Here is a 24808-nt window from a genome sequence, read left to right as displayed (position 1 = left end):
GGAAAGAAATTAAATTTATCTCCATCTCCTACCAATTAAATTCAGTTACCATTTACATTTGCAAAAGCTATGAGCTTCAGATAGCAAGGGGTCCACTGTTTATTTTTAGTGCTCAAATATTGAGTATGAAAATGGAGGCATTTGAGTTCAAATTTTGTGTTGTTTTTTTTTTTTTTTAAAAAAATGTTTTAGATATGTGTTGTAATAAGATAATAATAATATTAGAAGTTAATTAAAAAAATTGATATAATCCATATTTATACAATCCTAAGATACGAACCATATTTTTTTATTAGTCAACTATATAATCATATAAATATAATCATGAACTACATAGATATATTTACAGTCTGAACATATAACTTATTTATAGAATAATTAATACTCCATAAATGAATAAAGGGAGTTAATGCACACACTTTGTACTTTTTTTTTTTAATTTCACTATTGAACAAGACAAAAAAACTTGACTATTTATAAGTTATGGCACATTTTGATCAATAGTTACATTACTTTATGCATATAACAATTAAAAAGAGTTGTATTTTTTCATATAGTTACATCTTGTGACCAAATAATTACATCATTTTATATATGTAACTATTAAAAGGAATTATATATTTTCATATAGTTATATCTTTTAGCTAAATAATTATATCACTTTATATGACTTTGAGTTGACCTTTATGAGTGCTTCAAATTTCTTCAGGAAGAAATGTAATTGAAACTATTTGATTGAGATCACTGTATCCAACGAATAATTAATCAGTAAATTTTTATAATTATCAAATTTCAAATTGTGATGTTTATAGGAGACTTGCATAATAGATGGTTAAAATGAAAGTAATTTATTCGCTAAGAAATTAATCGAAAGTAACTTTCAAAAAAACAAAATTATAATTCAAGATGGACAACTTATTTTCATAAAACTGTAATAACAGCAGATGGTAAAATTAAGCATTTACTAACTTCTCACCAACCAATCCTTCCAAATTGGATGGATTGATTTTTAATGGGCTGCATGGAGATATATGGAAAGATTTATTCCTTTCTAACCAAACAATGCTTATATATATATATATATAAATTTTACCAAATTTTATAAAATTTATAAATAAATTCTAAAGTTAAAATTATATACATTTTAAATGATAAAATTTTATATACTATTTTATTTTATTTTATTTATTTTAAATATATTTAATATAAAATATATCAAATAAATATTTTTTTTCAACCAAATAAATATATTTATTTATATCATAAAATTTATTTTACAAATAAAATAAATTTTACTAATTTTATTAAACAGAATCCCAAAACAGATTAATAGATAAATATATATTTTTTAATCATATTACGAATATTCTAACTGAAGTTCTATAAAAATTCGGATATTTTATTACATTAATATATATATATATATATATATATATATATATATATATATATATATTATTAAATTATACCTTCGCCTTGTAATCGTGGGTAGAGACGAGGCCAACAGAAGATTCTCATCTTCCAGGAGAGATATTCCAAGGTGGCCACGGAATTCGAGGCAGTCCAGTGAGAGTGGCTGCAGAGAAATTATTGAATATTATTATTTTATACATAAATGTAAAATTTACCTCCTTTATTTAGATGTATAATGAAAATAATATTATTTTTTTTATAATTATTGAAAATATAATTTGAGTCATTTATACGAGTTAAATTTACTAGAATTAAAATTATAATAAAAAATAACTATATGAATAATTATATATATTTACTAAAAAATAATAAAATTTAAGAGTAATGTATATTGTCAAAAAATAATAAAATCTAAAAAGCATATGTATCACCAAAAAATATAACTTCATGTATAAAATAATATAATTATTTGGTTAAAAGATGTTATGACTTTTATATATATATATATATATATATATATATATATATATATATATATATATATTTATAAGTGTGAAATGTGTATAATATAAGTAATTGTATATTGACTTTTATTGATTGTATTATTAAAAGGCTCTCACTTAATTAATTTATGGAGTATTGTGAATAAGTTTCATATTTACTCAATTTATTTAATCAATAGCATCTCTAAATTTTAAATTATTTTTATAAATAAAATAAAATTATTACATTTAAATAAAAAAATTATATAAACTATCATCAATTTATGTATAAAAAATTAAATATATATATATTTTTTAATATTTTTTATCACAAATTAATTTAAAAAAATTATTATTAAAATAAAAAATTTATTTCAATTAAATTAATTAAGCTAAAATTTTGAACAAATTTTAGTAATAAAAATTATATATACATACCTCCATAATACAAGTATTCCTTTAGTTTGAATTTAAGTTTCATAAAATAATTATAGTAAAAAATTACCTAATTTTTTTATTTGGTATTCATGCTCACATTTGTCACTGGCCTCAGCTTCTATTCACTGCTAATCAAATCCATGGGAAGAGTTTCGATATGCCCTATGTTGCTCCAAAATTAATTATTATTTAAAAATTGCTAAACGATTTAAAATATTATATCAAATTACATAATTTATTTCAATTAATATTGTTTTTATCTATTAATAAGAAAAAAAAGTTAAATTGAATTATTCAGAATATATAATTTTTGTTTAGAAGATGGAAATGCATTTTCCTCGATCAAACCGTACCTTGAAGCTGCGAAAAAACAGATCAAGCAAGAAGTGATCGTTGGTGTTGACGTGTCGATGAATCTAAGATCGTATGGACACGTTTCAGCGAATGCAGGCAGTCCCTCCTACGTATGCATACAGGTAAGAATCTCGTGGGACCCAATTTCAGGTTTCACACTGCTTTAAATACTAGCTTTCTGTGAGACTGTGACACAGGCATCAGCCCGAGAGAGGAAGCTAGCGCTTCACTCGTCTCATTCCTGCAAAGAAGAAGTGCTACTTTTCATCAAGGGATCGTGAGTGAGAGAGCAGTGCAGTGTTTTTCAGAGATCAAAAGCTAGGTTTTATATATACCTTCAGGTACTTTTTATTATAATTTTTTTTTGAATTTAATTTTAATAGAATTAATTTTCATGTTGTGCATCGACAGATCTATGAATTAATTTTTATTTTCTTAATAATATTTATGTTTTTTTTACTGGTGCAATGTGTGTGGTTTTAATTTTCCCAATCTTGAATCCAGGCCCTAAATATATATAATTAAAAATTTATCAATGATGTTTAAGTTCTAATTTTCTGTTTATGAGTTCTCATATTTTTAACAATAGTTCTCATGTATGTGTTCTTAAAATACATCGATATAAGATTACATTTTCTTTATTCATTTATTAAGTTAATAAAGATTTTATGTTGAAATTACAAAATAATTTAAAATTAAGTTTAATATCTTTTAATTGTAAAAATTTTAAAATAATAATTTATACGTATCTTTGTTTTGAATCTTCATAATTCATTTTATACAGAAATATATTATTATTTATTAGAAATATTTTATTTTTATATATTTATATATTATAACTTAAAAAATATATAAAAATATTATTAAAATAAAATCTAAAACTTATATTTGTAATTATATATTTTTTTAATAAATAAATTTATATTATATATTAAAAATTAAAATAAAAAAAAAATCTTTACAGAAAAATTCATCCTATTCTAATGAAAAAGCCTAATTTAGCTGCCGCGGAATAAATTAAATAAAAAAGGAAAATAACAGGCGTTGAAAACAATGACGGGCAGCAATGATGTAACAAACAGCTGACAAATTCAACGAACAACAAAATACGTGGCGAATGATTTTTTTTTTTATTTTTTTTAAATGTTCAATTTCATTTTCAAATATTTATTTTTAATTTTTTATTTAAATTAAAAATAAAAGTTTTCAATTTAAATTTAATTTATTTTAATAATTAAAATTTATGAGTTAAATTTTTTGATATTTGATTTAAATAAAAAAATAAAAAAATAAATTTCATAATTTTTAAATTAAATTTCTTTATTTCAATCTAAAAATTAAAAAGTTTGATATCTTGATTTTTTTTATTTTTGGTTAATTAATTTTAATTTAAAATTGTGAGTTAATTTAAATAAAGATTTGAAAATGAGTGAAATTAATTATAACTCTATATAAAAAATTATAATTTTTAATTATAACTATATATTTAATTTTGTATAATTTATTTATTTATTTTTAAATATCACATGACGTCTTTATTAAGATTGAGCCAATGTGGTAGTGTTCAATTAATTAAATTTTTAAAATTCTTTTATTTTTTTTAATTGATCATGTGAGCATAATGCTGGTATCATGTCAATTTTAATAACGAATTTATGTAAAATAAATTTAATTTATTTTATGTAAAATAAATAATATATAAAAATATTTTTTATTACTAATAATAATATTAAACTTATGTTATATTTTTGTACAAGTGTTTAAAATATCTTTTAAATATTAAAATTTATTTTCTAAAAAAATTGTTGATAATTTTATCGTTAATTAATTCAATAGATTTTAATTTAATAATATTAAAATTATAAACGGTGAAGTTTTTAATTTAAATTTTAATGGTAATTAAATAAAAAATAATTAATTTTAAAAGCAATTTTTAAATAAGAAATATTTAGAAACGAAGGTGTTAGAATTTAAAATTTTAATTAATTTAATATTGACTTATTTTCAAGTCATATTTTGGCACTGCCTAATAATAATAATAATAAAAAAAAAAGACAGTTACTATATTTTGACATTTTTGTCTTGAGAAGAGAGCAAAATCTTACATTTGTTATTAGTTGTTTTAATTTTTTGGCCAACTCTTTATATATATATATATATATATATATATATATATATATATAAAGAGAAATAAAAATATATATTACATTCGATATTTCATTTTATTATATTATAAATTTTTGATATAATTATAAAAATGATAATTATGTTTACCATATCATATATATAAAACTACACATAATCTAACACTCTCATCACCACCTCTATTTTTACTACCATCACCATTTCAACACAACAGCCACCCACCACTAATGTCCAAAGACCACCATCTTCGTAGCCACTGCTATCATCACCTCTCTACCGTTGGTCCTACTATTAGTGTTAACTTTATGTCATCAGTCATCATAAAAAATCTTATTGTTAAAATAAAAATTATTATTATATTACTTTTTACTTTATAATTAAAAATTAGAATAAAATGATAATTCCATTGTATTATATAATATTATTTATCTCCTTACACGATTCATTTAATTGCATCAAGTTCTGTTATATGAAGCCTAAATTTTTTTAAATACATTTCGTTCAATTTTTATTTAATGAAATTACGAAAATCTAATCTCAATTATTCCCGTTTTTCAATGATTAATCAATTTTCAGGAAATCTTAGACAGAGAATATGGGAGGTGGTAGTCGGATGTCTGCTCCTATCGTCAGCAAGAAATCCGATGAAAGCAAGCCGGCTGAGAGCCTTAAACGAGTACCCCAAACAAAACCTCCATTCACCCTTGCCCAACTTAAGAAAGCCGTCCCTTCCCATTGCTTTCAACGCTCGCTTCTTCGCTCTTTCTCCTATGTTATCTTCGACATCTCTTTAAGCATTATCTTTTTATCGGTTGCCATCTCCTGCTTCCATCTCCTCCCTTCCCCTCTCACCTACTTCGCATGGCCGCTCTACTGGTCTCTCCAAGGTTGCATTCTCACCGGTGTTTGGGTCATTGCCCATGAATGCGGTCACCACGCTTTTAGTGACTATCAGTGGGTGGATGACACTGTTGGCTTCATTCTTCATTCTGCACTTCTAGTTCCATATTTTTCCTGGAAAATCAGCCATCGCCGCCATCACTCTAACACAGGGTCACTTGAACGTGATGAGGTGTTTGTTCCTAAACCCAAGTCCAGAGTTCCATGGTATTCCAAGTATCTGAATAACCCACTAGGCCGAGGTTTGACACTTGCAGCCACGCTTCTCATTGGGTGGCCTTTATACTTAGCCTTCAATGTCTCAGGAAGACCATATGATCGCTTTGCTTGTCACTATGATCCCTATGGTCCTATTTATTCTGACAGGGAAAGGCTTCAGATATTCATTTCCGATATTGGGATTTTCGCTGCAAGTTACGTTCTCTATCAGATTGTCATGGCAAAAGGTCTGGCTTGGTTGATATGTATTTATGGGGTTCCATTGCTTATCGTCAATGCTTTCCTTGTGACCATCACATACTTGCAGCACACTCACCCTGCACTTCCACACTATAACTCCTCTGAATGGGACTGGATGAGGGGGGCTTTGTCGACTGTGGATCGTGACTACGGGGTACTGAACAAGATTTTCCATAATATTACAGACACCCACGTAGTTCACCATCTCTTCTCCACAATGCCACATTATAATGCAATGGAGGCTACCAAAGCAATCAAGCATATATTGGGTGAGTATTACCAGTTTGATGCTACTCCAATTTACAAAGCATTATGGAGGGAGGCAAAGGAGTGTCTGTATGTTGAGCCGGACGATGGAGCCCCCAACCAAGGTGTTTTCTGGTATCGGAACAAGTTTTGATATATATATATATATATATGTATATATGCATCACGCAGGAAGTGTATGTATGGAGTATTGTGTTAATAATGAAGAAGAAAAGAGGAAGAATAGGGACAAAGGTTGCTTTCTTTAGAGGAAACTGCTGTTTGAGCTAAGTTTGTTAATGAGACTAGAACTTTTTAACTATGTTCAAAGTTTAGTTTCTAAGCCACTGTTCGTATATTATTTTATTTTTTTTTAATAGGATAAGATATGATTAATTTTTACATATTATATTATTAAGTTTATTTATCTAATTCGGTCAAATATTTATTTATGGTTATAGTTTATAGTGTTGCAATGATTTAAAAAAAACAAAATATTTAAAAACATAATTTTAAAAATTGTTTGAATAAAATATAAACCTATAAACTATAAAATATAAAAAAATTAATTTTATAAAAATTATTCCGAATGAATAAAATTATTGAATTCCTACAATCAAATATTCAGTAATGTTTTTTAATTATATTATTGTATATTTTATTTATTTACTTATTATAATTATAATTTAAATATTTATTAATTTTATTTATTTTTTTATAATATACTGCTTATATTTGATTTATTATATATTAAAAATATAAATATATGGGATACATAAATTTATTAAATGAGTTTTCTTTAAATCTTTATGTCTTTAAATCTTCAGTATTGATACACCAGACTAGGCAGGAAAATCTTTTTTTTTTTGACTTGTAAAAATAAGGAATCCCCTGAGCGTAACAATTATTGTCCCTTAAACCCAAAATCCACGGTTAAATGATTTCGTAGCCGCTGACTTTACTTACCCCATAGAAAACCACATCAACCAATTTCGTTGATTCAAATATGCAGTGATTCTAAAATAGGAACCATTGACCCACAGGTATGGGCCTTGTGTATAGCCAGTGTAGGCTTCGGTTTTGGTAATGGGTCATCGTTAGGGATGGGCTCAACTCAAAGAGTTTTGGATTTGGGCTCATGTATATCTAGCCCTACCAAATCCCACTAGATAAACAATGGTACGTCTCGATACAATGTAAAATCTTAAAAAATCTATAAAATTTAATTAGCTGTTAAGTGTACTTTATCAGTCTACCTAACTAATTCAACATATATTTTTTTTTAAAGTAAAAATGTACGAAAATGTTATGATTAAACTTTTGAACATAAGAACGAAAGATTGGCATGTGCTATTGTCCATACAGTGATTGCCACGTCATGACGAGTGTTATTAGACTACTGCTAGTACTCTGCCCCTACCCAACTGGTGGGACCCAAAGGAAAAAAGCAATTGTGGAATTTCGGACAAAGCACCGACAATTATCTCTTCTCCCAGAGATAAATAATTACTCATCCAAATGTCCTTTTCGCCCTTCGCGTTTTCATCTTATTTATCTAACCCCTAGCCTACCTTAATGGATTCTCCCAATTTACTTTTCTCTCCTCTGCAGTTTTAGGAGCTTTGTGAGTTGGGTTGTGGAGAATTAGGGAATATGGGGAGGATAAAATGGTCAAATGATGTTTTCTAAAACGGCTACCTTTTGGCCTGGCGTTCGAGCTTTTAGATCGATAAGAATCTTGCCTTTTCTTCTTTATGAATTTTGAATTACCCACATTAAAACGTCCATGTTGTTCTCCTTAATTGCAAGAATTGCCACTGTCATGTTTTCGTAGGTCGTGTCGGCTATGCTCACACCTTTACCAAATAACCCCATTTCAAGTTATTCATACACAATATTAGCTTTACCGAGTGTGACTCTTCTTTACATTCATTTATGCATACCTAATTAATTTATATATGCTACATTATATAAAATTATAATAATTTTATATAAAATTATGATATAGTTTATATTTAAAAATATAATTTATTAACTTTTTATTGATTAAGTATATACATATTTAAATGCACATAAAATTTTTCATTATTTATTTTTTAAATTAAAATAATATTTTCCTCACAAAGAAACAAATATCTAACAATGTTCTTGAACTACTTAATTTAATATTATATACATATATTAACTAATGTGGATATGAATAGTTTTATTTGAATTATATTGTATAAAAAATTATATTTTAATAATTTAAAATTGATGATGTTATTAAATGTTATGTTTAATCAAATCATATTTCACTCCTCCTGTATGAAAGGGGAGTTTAATATTTTTCTTAAATTTAATGCTAAATTTCAACTTCTATATACGTTGAGAAGTGTACAATTTTCAATCTTAGGTTATTTCTCTATTAATTGTTCAATTAATGAAGAATATAATTAATAACTGTCTAAAGTTAATTATTAAATTTATTTAAAATTAAAAAAATTTGTAATGAGTGAAACAAAAAAGACAAAAAAAGAAAATTATTTAAGTACTTAATATTGCTGGATTTAAAGAAAATAAAATAAAAGAAAAACTCAATTAGCAAGTTTGTCAAGGGCAATTCGGTAATAAAGGGTCACAAACAACAAATCTGGACTGGAAGCAGCAAATAAGCGGCGTTAGGAAGACTAGAAGAGAAAGCAATGGCAATTCCGTAATAATTTGGAAGTCCAAGGTCTTTTTCTTGGCACGAACTTTAAGTATCAAATCCCACCAATGGTAGTAAAAAGCTTTAGTTTTTGCTAGTAAACTTTCCTTTTCCTTGGCCTCACACTCCCACGCTAACTCTGTTTAGCTTGCTTTTCTGCCAAGTAGTAGCTTAGACTCGCAGCTTCTCTCTCTATTCTCTTATACCTCCTTTATAACTCTCCTAGGGTTCCATTCGTCTCTGTAAGTGCGCACCTTTAACTCTGCAAATCTCTCTCTGCATTGTACTTTCCTTTCTGTTGTTGATTAGGTTAAAGTTGATGCAATGTACTCTTTTTCAATGTTATGGTTGCTAGATTTAGTGGTTTTTTAGTTATTCTAAATCGATTTTTTTCTGGGGGGAGTTTTTGGAGGGGGATTTGGTGTCTGGTTACTGGCTAGAGTGATAGTGAGTTTGATTTTTTTTTTTAAAGGGAAGTGAGGTGTGTGCACAGCGTGAAAAATGGCGTCCTCGTCGAGAGGCGGCCTGGATCAGTCGACGCCGACGCCGCAGCCGCAGCGGCGGATCACGAGGACTCAGACGGCGGGGAATCTTGGAGAGTCGATATTTGACAGTGAGGTTGTGCCATCTTCACTTGTTGAAATCGCACCGATTCTTCGTGTTGCTAATGAAGTGGAATCTACCAACCCAAGAGTTGCTTATCTATGTAAGTTTATAAAATGGTCACATTTGATTTTTTTTTTTTTTGTTTCTGTTAGTAATTCAGTCCCCCCATCCCTCCTAGGTTGTTTTTAATTGCTTTATAGTTTAAGTGCTCTTGTCTATAATGTTTCTCTTCCTTTTGCTTTTCTTTCTTTTTTTTTTTTTTTAGTTGATTCTAAATTCATGTTTTTAATAGCACAAGGTATTTTGAGTAGTAACAGAGTACGCTAAACGATACTTGCCAGCATGGGTTTGGCCTGTATGGAGTGTGTTGTTGGATGATCTTTGTGTGTTAATATCTGGCAAAATCAGAATATAGTAAAATTCGGCTTAATTTTTTTTCTCATGCCTGTTGGATTTTATGTCTTAATGCGTGTTGGGTTGTCTTGCTTTTGGCATTTTATTGCTAGCTTGCATTTTTCATTTAGAGCGAATTTATAGCCATAATTGCTTGTCTCATGTGTGTCCATGAGCATGTCTGCGGATTTACATATGTTTAATATATGCATGTCTGAAATACGCTGCAGTAAGAAATTGGATTGCATATCATTCCTGTCCTGGGGCACTGGTGATTTAAATTCTGGAAAGTAATTGTTGCTGCCTTTCCGAGACTACTCGATCTTGATAAGTAAATTGTAGGTTTTTGTGCATTTCTGGTTTCCTGAAAGCATTTTTGGTTCTGATTTTCTGTAGTTGACAGTAATTTAATGCCCTATTAGTGCCAAATTTAACTTGAAAAGCAACAATAATTTGTATGCTTTTAAATTCAAACTCTTCCTCGAATTCCTCCAAGCAAACAGCCATATGCATTTGGATTTTTCTTCCATATTTTGATAGTACATAGTAGATCTTCCATTTGATAAATATATCTCATTATGCTGTACCCTTAATGATGTAGGTCGATTTTATGCCTTTGAGAAAGCTCATAGGTTGGACCCTACTTCTAGTGGACGTGGTGTTCGCCAGTTTAAAACTGCACTCCTTCAACGTCTTGAAAGGGTAAGTATAATTGTTTTCTCACTGTTTGGAGAATTTCCTGGTTAGTGGTTATAACATTAAAGTTATTCTTACATTCTAAGAATTAGTTAGTTTTGAGTGGGATGGATCTGGGGGTGTATGTATCTTAAAGTTATTCTAAGATTGTAATTTTGGGGGAGCTGGGAATTTTAGCGAACATGTTGTGACCATGAATTGGATTGTGGTCATGATTGCATGCAACTGAAATCTCACTATCACACCTGTTGTGTAATAGTCATGGCCTGCTGCCCAATTTTCCCCCCCTTCTCCTGTAAAGATTGCAAAGTACATTAAACTAATAGATATTGAAGGAGTTTACTAAAATTAGGAAATGCCACTAATTGAAGAGCAAACAAATGGATGATAGTGCTAGATCCATCCTAATATAACAAAAATCAAATGTTTAAACATTAAATTTGCAAAAGCAATTAAGGAACAACAAAACAAAAAGTCAAAGTTAACACTGTCAAGGAAAGTGTGAAAAGGCTCCTATAAATGCTCTTCCTTTATTTTTGCTTTGTTACTAATTGAAATCAAGTATAAATTTCATTTAAGGAGATTTTGACAATTTGATGTGAAGAACAACTGAAAATGGTGGTTGGTTGCAAATGAGAAAGGATATGGGCTCTGCTTGGGGCCAAAAATCCTGCCTTTATAGTGGTCATGGTCGTTATGCTGATGCTAATGAATAATGGCCATTACCCAGAAAAGAACTTGTCCACTACATCGAGGATAAATTGGTTCAACCTGGAACTGGTCAAAACTACTTTGACCAAGATCGGCTTTGAATTTGATTGAAATTGGCCGGTTGGTTTTGCGCCAAAACCAAGTTTTTTTCTTTAACACAAACAAAAAATAATCATTAAATTTGATCAAAACTGGAATTGAATCAGAACAAAGGGGACATTGTGATCTGATTCCGCTACCTCCCCGCACAAACGCCGCGGCCCCCACCAACAACCCTTCTTCCACAGCTACTATATGGTGTTGAAGATAGGCTAGCTTAGAAAACCATTCTCTTAACTTACTGAACTTATATTTAATGCTCAAAAATCATTTTCAACCTTGGGGAGCTTATGGCCCTTTCTAGACTCTAGACCCACTTAACTCTGCATTAGTTCCTAGTGTTTGGAGATATTCTATGATGAATTTTAGCTCTTCATCATTATCAGCCCTTGATACTCTGAAGATGTAAGGGCCATGCACAATTTGCTTGAAAATCTTTGAACCTGGTTACGCTGCCCGGATACAACTATTTTTAGGCATCTTGTGCCTTGTGGAAAATCGTCTCCATTATTTTGGCTTCACCATTTTATGGATTCTGGGAAGTGAACATTGGCATGATAGAAAAAAAAAAGAAAAAAGAAAAAGCATCTTTGTGTCTAGAAGGTTACAAGCTTGAGTAAAAGCAACCTCTCAGCGAAAAGTAAAAAAAAACCTTGAGAAAGTTGAGGAAGATAGATGATTCTCCCTTGACCCCTACAAAGCATGGAGCCTTGTAACTGGATGCCATTCTTGTGGATTTTATGTGATGTTCGTGAAACTAGCTCACTCGTATGAGGAGTGTAAGGTTTGTACTAAAAATACATTCAGAAAATGAGATAATTTCCTTACTACAACTGAAGAAGTCATTATAGGTTTACTTATTTGTACAGTTATTTGAGAAACAACTCTATATAATTAAAGAAAAATGGGTAAGAATTTAAATGAGTTTGTGAAGCAAAGATGTCCTGTGTTGTGGAAAGGGTGGTTTTCTTGGCTTCTGTTTGTAACTTGAGATTCATGGTCTTCGGTTGAAATCTATTTAGCATGATTGGAGAGCGCAACTATTTTAGTTTTGTCTTTCTTATTTGTTTTTAGCTACTATTTAAGATAGGAGGATACCTTATCCTATATTCTCTAGTTCGGCCGTAATACATCCAGTCAGCCTGTTGCAGCAAAGGCTGAAAGTTAAGCAAAAGCGTTGTACCTTAAAGTTGAAAAATCCTGGAATAGTAGCTAATTGAATGAAATAAACAAAAAATATAAACTCTTTTAGGGTTAAAAAGTTTTTAATAATATCCCAAACAAGTCTAATGTGAAATCTAGAAGAAAATTCTAAGTTTCTTGAATTTTTAAACTTTATTTTTTATTGAGCTACTAGTTGTCTGAGTCATATAGTGTCCATGGAATAGAATACGTTGGTATTTGAAGAGGTGGTGAGTATTTTAAATGAGAATACAGACACTCAGTTTTTTAGGACATCACATTTTCTTCTTTTTTTTCTTTTTCCCCTGGATAAACAAGGAATTTCAAAACAGAGCATTCATGACCATTTTATCTAGTAATACGTGATTTTTATATGAATATTAGCTTCAATATTGTCAATTGTTTCTGGTATATTATTCAGTGTGTTTTTAGCTATTTATTTCGTTTTTGCTCTCTTAATTCTATTTGTTAGTAGACATTTTCTTTAATTCGTTTCAGGAGAATGATCCAACCTTGAAGGGAAGGGTGAAAAGGAGTGATGCACGGGAAATGCAAAGTTTTTATCAGCATTACTACAAAAAATATATCCAAGCTTTGCAAAATGCTGCTGATAAAGCTGATCGGTAAGTTCTTCGCCTCAGTGTGTGTGTGTGTGTGTGTGTGTGTGTGTGTGTGTGTGTTTGAGAGAGAGAGAGAGAGAGAGAGAGAGATGTTCTTTTAATGTATCTTATTAAGAAGCTTGTTTAGGTGATATTCTTTTGAATCCCAACTTGGTTTATGTTGTTGGCTGGTTTTCTCTTTGTATCCAGTGCGCAGCTTACAAAGGCTTACCAAACTGCTAATGTTCTTTTTGAGGTTTTGAAAGCTGTTAATATGACACAATCTATTGAAGTGGATCGCGAGGTGAAAATTTGTTGTATTACTTTATTAGTTCCTTAGATGCTGTTGTTGTGAATATTTAATCTGATTGGTGGATGTCTTCTTATTCTAAGTTTTATCAAATTAAGAATGCTGATTGCTTACCTGCTGTTACATTTGTGTGGCTTGTTCTTTCTGGGCATTTGTATAGATTTTGGAGACTCAGGATAAAGTTGCTGAAAAGACTCAGATATATGTCCCTTACAATATCCTTCCTCTTGATCCTGATAGTGCGAATCACCCAATTATGAGATTGACTGAGGCATGTTTCCTTTATGTGATTTGACTTTTGACCGTTATTTTTAGATCTTTTCTTTTACCATTGAAATTCTTCTGATATTATTTGGCTTTCGCAGATCCAAGCTGCCGTTTTTGCATTGCGTTATACAAGGGGTCTTCCATGGCCCAAGGACTACGTGAAGAAAAAAGATGAAGATATTTTAGATTGGCTACAGGCAATGTTTGGGTTTCAGGTGAAATTATTAAAAATAATTAATTCTTTGTGCATTTTGCTTTTTGTAAGTATTTACAATATGTTGTTGAATATGATTAGGAGTCCATAAGATTTTCTCTTCATGGCTTGACCTATTTTCATTTGGTGTATTAAATTTGCAGAAGGATAATGTGGCTAATCAAAGGGAGCACTTAATCTTATTACTTGCAAATGTGCACATTCGACAATTTCCAAAGCCTGATCAACAACCCAAGGTTTGTCTTTTAGACATAACAAGCTCTAAAGGCCCTTGCTATGTTATGGGTATTATTTTTCTTTATGTTTAATATGTTAATATAATTAATAAATAAAAAAAAATATTTATATTGAAAACATATCAAATTCCGTTTTGTAATAATATAAAATATTATATTTACATTCTACAATCAAAACTATTATCTATCAATAATTACTAAAATCATTTAGTTAATTCAATTTAACTAAAATTTTAATGATTCACTATATTGTATATCAGTTATGTATATATAGTTTACTTTAAAACCAGCTAATATTAATGATATAATATTTATTATATACTTGTTATAATACATTGAATAAAATATAATTTGATAGTAAAAGATATATAATTATAAAATCTAGTTATAAAAGAAGATAATATTAATATTTGTTTAAAAAAGTAAACTAATTAACCCATCTAAAAAAAAAACTAACACTAATCTTATGGTAATAGATTTAGTATATAAAAATAATGTTTTTGCATATTGTTTTAAAATATTGTCAATGACACCTGAATTTAAGAGCAAAATAAATTTAATTATTTCTTACTTATAAATCATACACATTTAATAGACTAACAACTTTAAATAGTATTATAAAAAAGTCTATAGATATTATTTTTTAATAATAATAATCATAATTACAATATAACAAAAGAATAATAATCTCAATGAAAATCTTACTGTTTTAATGTAGTGTTTATAGCAAAAAACGAAAAATAAAAAAGGCACAAGAAATATTGCTGAAATAGATCAACAATTTGTTGTTATTATGCGTTCCTTGTAATGAGATGAAAATTTGATATTTCATTAATATAATGTTGGTTTATAAAGTGAAATTCATTTTTTCATAAAATAAAGTCAGCTTAAAATTGGTTTTATGAAGATAATAATAGTTAAAGCAAATTTAATAATTAAATAGTTAAATAATTCTAAACAATTAAACTGACTATAACAGAAAAATAAAAAAGTAAAAAAAAGAAAATTGAATTCATATATGAATACTTAAATGGTTAAAAATTTAAAATAGATAAATAGAAATTTAAAAGTTTAATTAATAAAATAAGCTAAATAATAGTTTGAAGGGAAGTGGGGGACTCAAGTCTTTCCCTCTATGCTTGCCTGTGTTTTTATTAAGAGCAATTCAAGCTGTAGAGGGAATTGCTTTGTATTTTTCTATTCTCTTATTTGTTTGCTTGCTGCTGAGTTGCATTCAGGCTTCATTTGTTTTCAAAAGTTTTTGTTGCTGGTGTACACGGTACAAAATTAGTTGTACACTATAATCAGAATGATTGCTTTTTTTGAAAAGGCATGCAGGATACAATGTTTCTGAACAAGAAGTTGTTCAAACTGTTTGTATTTTAGTATTTACCATAACTATGTCATGAAAGGAAGCCGACAGCTACTCTACTGCTTAATTTAATGTAAACTGCAGAGCAAATTTTGACTAATTTTCGTAAGAGTAGCAATGCCTTTCATTTTCTTGTGACATAGTTGTACCTATCATTTTCCTAGTTGGATGAGCGTGCACTGACAGAAGTGATGAAGAAGCTTTTCAAGAACTACAAAAAATGGTGCAAGTACCTGGACAGAAAAAGTAGCCTTTGGTAAGAGTTCTTGCTATCAATTTGAATTACAAGTGGGAAGTAGCTTTCCAATTGCTTATTGCACTCCATTATCTAGGGTTGAGAAGATGGATGTTATTCTTTTCTTACATAATATAAATTGATTTGTAATGCATCTTCCAGTTAAGAAGTTACAGGGTTTGGGTAGTTGATTTTATTTTTTATGGAAGTGGTTCATAAGCTTTGGAGAAGATTCTTTTCAAAGTTTGACTGTGTTTGATATTATGGAGGTAGAAGAAAATATGAGGAAGTGGGGAAAGGTGAGCTTAGTTTCCTTTTAAAATGATGAAGAGGAAAAATAGCAAAACGAAGGAAAATATGAGAAAATTATACTTCCAACTTCCCCAAGTTTAATCAAAATTTTCTCCATTTGAAATTACATGGAATGGTGAATTTAAGAATGACTCAGGTTTTCTATTATAGTTCCTTTTCTGCAGCTATAGTATGCATTTTTCACTTCCCTCTTATATGCTAGTGTAGAAAGAGATGATTCTCATTGATTTCAATTAATCTGTACATGGGTATTTATATACAATTGATTCCTAAATAAGAAATCCTAAATAGGAATACAGAATACAGAATATACACAGAAATAATATAATGATTGACTTTCCATAACAATAATGATTGACTTTCCATAACACTCCCCCTCAAGTTGGAGCATAGATGTTAATCATGCCCAACTTGTTACAAATGTAGTCAATCCTAGCTCCATTCAGAGCTTTTGTGAAAATATCTCCTAACTGCTCTCCAGTTTTGATATGTCCTGTTGAGATGATCTGTTGTTGAATCTTTTCACGAACAAAGTGACAATCAATCTCAATATGTTTGGTCCGCTCATGAAATACCGGATTAGAAACAATATGGAGAGCAGCTTGATTATCACACCACAATTTCGCAGGCAGGGGGGTCTTAAACCTGTCTCATCTAGTAATTGAAATATCCACATTACCTCACATACTGATTGTGCCATGGCTCTGTATTCGGATTCAAAGACTAGATCGAGAAACTACACTCGCTTCTTGCTTTTCCAAGACACCAAATTTCCTCCAACAAAAACGCAATATCCAAGAGTTGACCTCCTATCAACCTTAGATCCAAATTTCGGCATCTGAAAAACATTCAACATTCAAATGCCCATGATTACCATATAACAAACCTCTTCCTGGAGCTCTCTTCAGATAGCACAAGATTTGTCCCAAGGCTTCCCAATGAGCAACAGTTGGGGAAGACATAAACTAACTTACCACACTAACGGCATAAGCAATGTCAGGACGAGTGACAGTAAGGTAGTTCAATTTTCCTACCAATCTCCTGTATCTCTCTGGATCTTCAAACAACTCACTATCCCCTGCTATGATTTGTAAATTTGGAGTCATTGGTGCACTACAAGGCTTAACACCTAATTTTCCTGTCTCTGTCAATAGATCAAGGACATATTTTCTTTGAGACAAGAAAATACCCTTTTTACTTCTCATAACTTCAATACCCAAAAAATACTTTAATAATCCCAAGTCTTTGGTCTGAAACTGGGTTTGGAGGAAAGTTTTAAGAGATGAAATACCTGCAGAGTCACTCCCAGTGATGATAATGTCATCCACATAGACTACCAGGAGAATTAGACCAGCCTCAGATTGCTTATAAAATACTGAGTGATCACACTTACTCTTTTGCATACCAAATTCCTGTACTGCTTCACTGAATCTCCCAAACCAGGCCCTAGGACTTTGTTTCAAGCCATAAAGAGACTTCCGAAGCCTACAAACTTTACCCAACTCCCCCTGAGCAACAAACCCAGGTGGTTGCTCCATATACACCTCCTCCTGAAGATCACCATGAAGGAAAGCATTCTTAATATCCAATTGGTGCAGGGGCCAATCATATGTAGCTGCTAAAGAGATAAACAAGCGAGCAGTAAGTTTAGCTACAGGAGAAAAAGTGTCAGAGTAATCAACCCCATATGTCTGAGCATATCCTTTTGCTACAAGGCGTGCTTTTAACCTAGCCACAGAACCATCAGGATTTACCTTTACTGTAAATACCCATTTGCAACCAATAGCTTTCTTACCAGTGGGCAAAGGCAATAGTTCCCATGTACCATTAGCATCTAAAGCCTCAATTTCCTCTTTCATAGCAAAGACACCACCGGGATGAGACGGTGCCTCACCAACAGATAGGGATAGGAACAGAGTCTAAAGAAGTAACAAAACACCGAGAACAAGAAGACAATTGATTATAAGAAACAAAAGAAGAGATAGGGTAAGTACATGAACGTTTACCTTTACGAAGAGCAATGGGCAAGTCTAGATCGGAATCATGATCAGTATGAGGTACAGGATCTCCCAACGAAGTAGCTGGTGGAGGATCTGAGTCAGGAATCTCCAATCTCCTGGAATAAACATGAACAACGGGAGGCCGAGTAGGTCTAGAGACAGAAGAAACAGGCTGTGAGAGAGGACTAGACATTGGTTGGACAGTATATATTAAGATATCATCCTCCTCCCCCTGACTCTCATACACAGATGATTGAGAAAAAAATGGAGTGGACTCAAAAAATGTAACATCTGCAGAAACAAGATAACGATTAAGAGTAGGAGAGAAACAGCGGTACCCTTTTTGGATCCGGGAGTACCCAAGGAAGACACATTTAAGAGACTTTGGATCCAATTTAGTAACCTGCGGACGAACATCACGTATAAAACAAGTACAACCAAAAATACGGGGTTCAACAGGAAACAAAGATTTTATAGGGAACAAAGCAGTATAAGGAATATCCCCATTAAGGACAGAAGACGGCATACGATTGATCAAAAAACATGCCGTAGAAACTGCATCCGCCCAAAAGTGTTTAGGAACTTTCATCTGAAAAAGAAGAGCACGAGTTACCTCAAGAAGATGCCGATTTTTTCTTTCGGCCACGCCATTTTGGGATGGGGTATCCACACAGGAAGACTGATGAAGAATGCCATTTTGTGTCATATAAGGAAATTGTCTTTGAAAAATATTCTTTAGCATTGTCACTTCTTAATATGCGCACAGAAATATTAAATTGAGTTTTAATTTCATTACAAAAGGCACAAAAGATAGAAAACAACTCAGAACGATTTTTCATTAAATATAACCAGGTAACACGAGAGTAATCATCAACAAAAGTAACAAAATAACGAAATCCAGTGTTAGAAGTAACAGAACAAGGACCCCAAACATCAGAATGAACTAACTCAAAAGGGGATGAAGCCCGTTTATTGACTCTAGACACAGAAGGCAAACGATGATGTTTTGCAAACTGACACGACTCACATTCTAGTACTAATAAGGACTGAAACTGAGGACACAACTTCTTCATGGTAGACAAAGAAGGATGACCCAATCTACAATGAGCTTCAAGAGGTGTTAAGGTACTGGAGCAAACAAGCGACCGCGGTACATGATTTTCCAGAATATAGAGACCACGACTCACGTCCTCTACCAATAATCACCGTCGTAAGATCCTGAAACAAACACCGATCGAAAAAAGGAAATAGAACAATTTAAGGTACGAGTAAGTTTACTAACGAAAGTAGATTAAAGAGAAATTTGGTAGACACAAAGCAGATGACAAAGAAATTGACGAAGTCGGATTCGCATTCGAACCCATGACACAAGAAGTAGAACCATCATTAAAGTAATGAGAGGAAGTGGGATTAGACCGAAAAGCGGATAGAAGACTAGAATTACTGTCATGTGATCTGTTGCACGTAATCAATAACCCATTTGGATGAGGAAGACACAAGGCATGTAGTGGATTTACGACTCGTGATCGCGATGATAGGGGAACCGTAGGCTTTAGAGATGCACGATCTTTGGGAAAACTGTGCAAAATCCTCTGCAGATACCAAAACAGTTTTCTCAGAGGAAGGTACTGTAGAATCCTCTGCTGCCATATTTGCCATCTGTGATCGCTGATTTTTCCTCTGAAGTTGTAGACAATTATATTTTGTATGGCCAGGCTCATGACAATAATAACAAATGACTCCTCTTGAGTCCTGATTAGAACTAGTCTCTCCATTACGCTGATTATACATTGCTGTAATTCCTCCTCTACTTCCTCTTCTATTACCCTGTTGTCCATTTGGATTACGGCTAATAAGAGCACTACTGGCAGGCTGTGAAGATTGGGTACTCTCTGTACGAATGACCCGTGTGAATGTTTCATGCAAAGAGGAAATCTCAGAACTGGAAAGAATCTGAGATTTAGCAGTCTCATACTCTGAAGGAAGGCCTGCAAGAAAACTCATAACAGCCAGTTGCTCCCGTTGGGCGTGAGGCGACGCTGGCGATGTTGATCGGAGTCGAAACGGCCGGTCGGCGGCCAAGGTCTCTCCTGAGCTGGGTGGTGAGAACAAATAGTCACCCTAGATAGATGACCTGCTCTGATACCATGTAGAAAGAGATGATTCTCATTGATTTCAATTAATCTGTACATGGGTATTTATATACAATTGATTCCTATAATTGTGTTATACTAATTAGGAAGAAATCCTAAATAAGAAATCCTAAATAGGAATACAGAATACAGAATATACACAGAAATAATTTAATGATTGACTTTCCATAACAATAATGATTGACTTTCCATAACAGCTAGATTGACATCTGGAGAACAATGGGGAAGTACAAGGCTTAAAATATTTTCTTTTCCCCCCATTTCCCTGTTTCCTCTATTGTGTTACACTTTTTAGCCAAAAACTGGTTACATGTTAATGTTCAGTGTGGACAAGACGTCAGTTAGTGACATGAAAAGTAAAAGAAACTGCAGGTTGCTTGCATTGTATTTTTTCAGTATGGACAAATTTCTTTTCAATGGAGGGAATTGTGAGGTTCCCGAATCCAATCATATTCTTATATTGATACAATTTATTCTAAATTTGCAGGTTGCCAACCATACAGCAGGAGGTGCAGCAACGCAAATTACTTTATATGGGTCTGTATCTTTTGATATGGGGGGAAGCTGCTAACTTGAGATTCATGCCAGAATGCCTGTGCTATATTTATCATCACGTATGTTTCAGTAATGTCCTATCTAATAAATTGCATCAGTCTTGCATGGGCATTCTTCTTCTGTTGTAGGGAACATAGCATTTGTTTTTGACCCATGCCTTTGTACTTTCCATCATCCGAGTCCTCATAGATAAGGTCCTAATTTTCAGAAACTCTTGATAAGTTGATTGATTATTAGACTTAGTACATCTTTAAAAATTTAAAAGGCTGTTTCATAATATGTATTAAAAAGGCCCTGGTGCATCAGGATTCCCTCTTTGCAAGTGTTAGGAGAGGGTTGCTGTTGCATGCAAACTTCTGCATTTTTTAGAGACACTGTTTCCATGACTTTAATCTGTGATCTTTTTGGTCAAAATGGAGTGATCTTACATTTCTGCCAAGCCTCACCCTAATGAATGTGTCTGCAAAGGGCTAAAGATTTCCAAGAATAGCTAGTTTATAACTTGAAATTTTATTTCTCAACATGCTCATATGACTTTTTCTGAGTTCTTGGTGTCTCTCTCTCTCTCTCTCTCTCTCTCTCTCTCTCTCTCTCTCTATATATATATATATATATATATGTCCTTGTAAATTTGTTCAATGTTAAGTGTAATTGGGTGCTTATTTTTGCTTTTTGTAGATGGCATTTGAGTTGTATGGCATGCTAGCTGGGAATGTGAGTCCAATGACGGGGGAAAACATCAAGCCTGCGTATGGAGGTGAAGAAGAGGCATTCTTGGAGAAAGTTGTTACTCCTATCTATGATGTGATTGCAAAGGTGTTGTACATTGCTTTTACTTTATCCCGTTTTCAGAGTCCTGAAGTTTATCTTTTTCCTTGTCTAAGGCTAAAAATTTTTCTTACATTTTCTTTTTGTTTAAATTCACAATCTAATTATGAATTTATTCTGTGATAGGAAGCTGAAAAGAGTAAAAAGGGAAGATCAAAGCATTCCCAATGGAGAAACTATGATGATTTAAATGAATACTTCTGGTATTTGTCCTTTTTTTTTTTGCCAGTGTTCCTCTGTTTGATATTTTTATTCTTGTGATTAATTTATAATTGTATGACTCGTAGGTCAGTTGATTGCTTTCGGTTAGGTTGGCCAATGCGTGCAGATGCTGATTTCTTTCTCCTGACTGCTGAACAATTCCGAAAAGATAGAAATGGGGTAAGCAATGACTGCTAGGTTTCCTCTCTTCTAGCTTTCCTTTTTTTAAACGGTGTAGTTCTGTTATTGATACTATTATTTAAAAAAAAAAAAAACATATGCATCATTTAAAAAAATTATTTTATATTTTATTTTAAAGCTTTAGCCTATAGGAGCTGAAGGGTGGAAATTATTGTAGTTTAAGTCATAAGTGTTATATTGAATGTATCTGAGACTTGGCAATGACATTGTAGCTATTATGAATATTTGATCTTATTTGGTAATTGAATTGGAGGCAACTGTAAGTGCTGTAGTTGTGAGTTTTTTTGATTGACTGGTTGTGTTAGAAAATTATCCGTTCTCCTGTTTGATTCATTTGGCTGGCTCTACCTCAGTACTGCAAACAGACATTAGGAATATGGCAATAAGAGTTAAGTCCAAACTGCTGTGTAATGGAAATATAAGTTAGGTTGAAACTGCTTCTAAGGTAAAATCTTAGATGCACATTAATTGGTGTAAAAATTTTACAGATCTAAATTTGATGGCTAGTGATGATTAATAAATCAATTAGGATGAATAATTTCAGGAACCACGTATAAGGAACTTGCAATCATGTATTTTAGAAGGTGTTGTCCATGATTGCATTTGGTTTTTTTGTGCTTCACTCTCTAGTAAAAATGTCAATATAAGTTAGGTTGAAATTGATTCAAAAGCAAAATCTATGATACATGTTAACTAGTGGAAAAATTTTACAGATCTAAATTTGATGGCTAATGATGATGAATAAATCAATTAGCATAAGATAATATAGGGAATTACATGTAAGGAAATAGCAATCATGTATCGTTGTCCATGATTGCATTTCGGGTTATTGAGCTTTAGACTGAAGTAAAACTGTAGACATGTTCATTAATATCAGCAATTGCTTTTAAAGAATTTGGCCTCTTTCAAGATTGGTCAATGCATCTTTCATACGTACATGACATAGTTGGAGAAAAGAAAACCTCAAATGCTAGCTGATAATATCGCAAGAATCTCTACCCATAGGTTGATCAAAGTAATTGTTCACAAGAATCTTTCATATGTGCATAACATAGTTGGAGAAAAGTAAACCTTAAATGCTAGCTGATAATGTTGCAAGAATCTCTACCCGTAGGTTGATCAAAGTAATTGTTCACAATGTTAAACTTCAAATTTAGTCATGTTTGACAGCTTCAAATCTCTTGTTAAAACTGAAGTTACCAATCACTGCCAATGGCATTAGTAATACAAAATTTAAGTCAGTTTTACCTCTTTTTCCATTTTTTTTTCTTTCTATTTGATAACAAACAAAGTATTCTTTTGTTATGTTTTTAAGAATTTCTTTACTAGGTTGTTTCTTTTCCTTGGTGTGATGTGAAAATGATCTCAGCAAAATTTTTCCTGGTTCAAGAAGAATGGATCTTTAAGTTCTTATTTCAAAAGCAGTGTTGTGCTTAAAGACGCCAGCCAAATATGCTCTAAGAAAACTTTCAAAAATTTGAAAGACTTCCAACTCTTTCCTTTGTCTTCTTTTGCATGTTGATGTTTTGAGATGTTCTCATTTTATGTTATTGAAGTTGAAACTTGAAAGATACTTCCAACTCTTTTTCCTGGTGCAATTTTATTAAAATGAAAGAGGCAAGGGGCAAGGCACCAAGGATGAAGTGTTTTTAGGCCTGTAGGTGAGGCACATTCATCTCAGCACACTTGAGATGACCCAGGCGTATGCCTACTATAGGGGACATGAGTGCCAAAGTTTTAAGGAATTTAAATAGCCCATTTAAGGTTTGTGTTTACGTCCTTTGTGTAATAGCTAATGGGCCATATAAATTATTATTATGGTAATTAGCCTTTTACTCATTTTGTGTTAATAAACCATTTCCACTCTTACTTAAATTTTATTTCAAGGATATGTGCCTTTACTTTGTGCCTGGGCTTCGAGATTCTTTGGTGTTTAAGTGTGCCAAGCACTTATTCTAACAAGGCTGCCAGCCTTGGTGTTTAGCTAAGACCTTCCACTTGTTAATGTGCTCGCATTGTCATTCCTATTACTGCTTTTTTGTTCATCATATGAATTATTGCTACTTTTTCCTTCATCATTAACACTATCTGTGAACTCTCCTTTTACTGGTGCTTCAGTTGATCTGATTAGCTTCTTACTGTTTTAATTTTGTGTGAAGCTAAAAGAAAGATATGTGTACCTCAGTTCATGGAGTGAAAACACATCTTTTAGTTTTGTTGGCATCTTTTGATCACTTATTTCAAAGAATTTTGTGATCACTTTCTGCTGATGGACTGATGCATTATAATATGAAAGAATTTCCTTCTGCAAGGAGCTATGATTTATTTTTTGTTGTTATGGCCTATGTAATTTATTTTTTGTTGTTATGGCCTTTGTTATCCAGGAGAATAAACCAGCTTTTAGAGATCGATGGGTGGGGAAAGTTAATTTTGTTGAGATACGTACATTCTGGCATGTCTTTAGAAGCTTTGATCGAATGTGGAGTTTTTTTATTCTGTGGTTACAGGTGTG

The 24808-nt window shown here is 31.6% G+C and overlaps 2 protein-coding genes across 2 annotated transcripts in view; both read left to right on the top strand.

The window, feature by feature from the left end:
* The first annotated feature begins 2867 nt into the window (after positions 1 to 2867).
* On the top strand, positions 2868 to 6784 carry LOC110638358 (delta(12)-acyl-lipid-desaturase-like). The gene is made up of 2 exons (XM_058137035.1): positions 2868 to 3028; positions 5409 to 6784. The coding sequence occupies exon 2, from the start codon at positions 5428 to 5430 to the stop codon at positions 6589 to 6591; it is 1164 nt and encodes a 387-aa protein (XP_057993018.1). The 5' UTR covers positions 2868 to 3028; positions 5409 to 5427; the 3' UTR covers positions 6592 to 6784.
* A 2425-nt stretch (positions 6785 to 9209) lies between these two features.
* Positions 9210 to 24808, top strand: part of LOC110638286 (callose synthase 3) — a 30303-nt gene continuing 14704 nt past the window's right edge. The window contains exons 1-14 of the mRNA XM_058136341.1: positions 9210 to 9368; positions 9599 to 9832; positions 10727 to 10827; positions 13312 to 13436; positions 13623 to 13716; positions 13883 to 13993; positions 14088 to 14204; positions 14347 to 14439; positions 15976 to 16067; positions 20999 to 21125; positions 21745 to 21882; positions 22021 to 22097; positions 22182 to 22275; positions 24681 to 24803. Of these exons, the coding sequence (XP_057992324.1) occupies positions 9628 to 9832; positions 10727 to 10827; positions 13312 to 13436; positions 13623 to 13716; positions 13883 to 13993; positions 14088 to 14204; positions 14347 to 14439; positions 15976 to 16067; positions 20999 to 21125; positions 21745 to 21882; positions 22021 to 22097; positions 22182 to 22275; positions 24681 to 24803 (1497 nt within the window). The 5' untranslated portion in view covers positions 9210 to 9368; positions 9599 to 9627. The remainder of the gene's footprint in view (positions 9369 to 9598; positions 9833 to 10726; positions 10828 to 13311; positions 13437 to 13622; positions 13717 to 13882; positions 13994 to 14087; positions 14205 to 14346; positions 14440 to 15975; positions 16068 to 20998; positions 21126 to 21744; positions 21883 to 22020; positions 22098 to 22181; positions 22276 to 24680; positions 24804 to 24808) is intronic.

Source organism: Hevea brasiliensis, chromosome 15 (assembly GCF_030052815.1).
Source record: "Hevea brasiliensis isolate MT/VB/25A 57/8 chromosome 15, ASM3005281v1, whole genome shotgun sequence".
Taxonomy (NCBI): domain Eukaryota; kingdom Viridiplantae; phylum Streptophyta; class Magnoliopsida; order Malpighiales; family Euphorbiaceae; genus Hevea; species Hevea brasiliensis.
This window is presented reverse-complemented; position numbering and strand designations above follow the sequence as displayed.

Excerpts from the sequence above, each read along its gene's own strand:
- LOC110638358 (XM_058137035.1), top strand. The coding sequence starts at position 5,428 with ATGGGAGGTGGTAGTCGGATGTCTGCTCCTATCGTCAGCAAGAAATCC.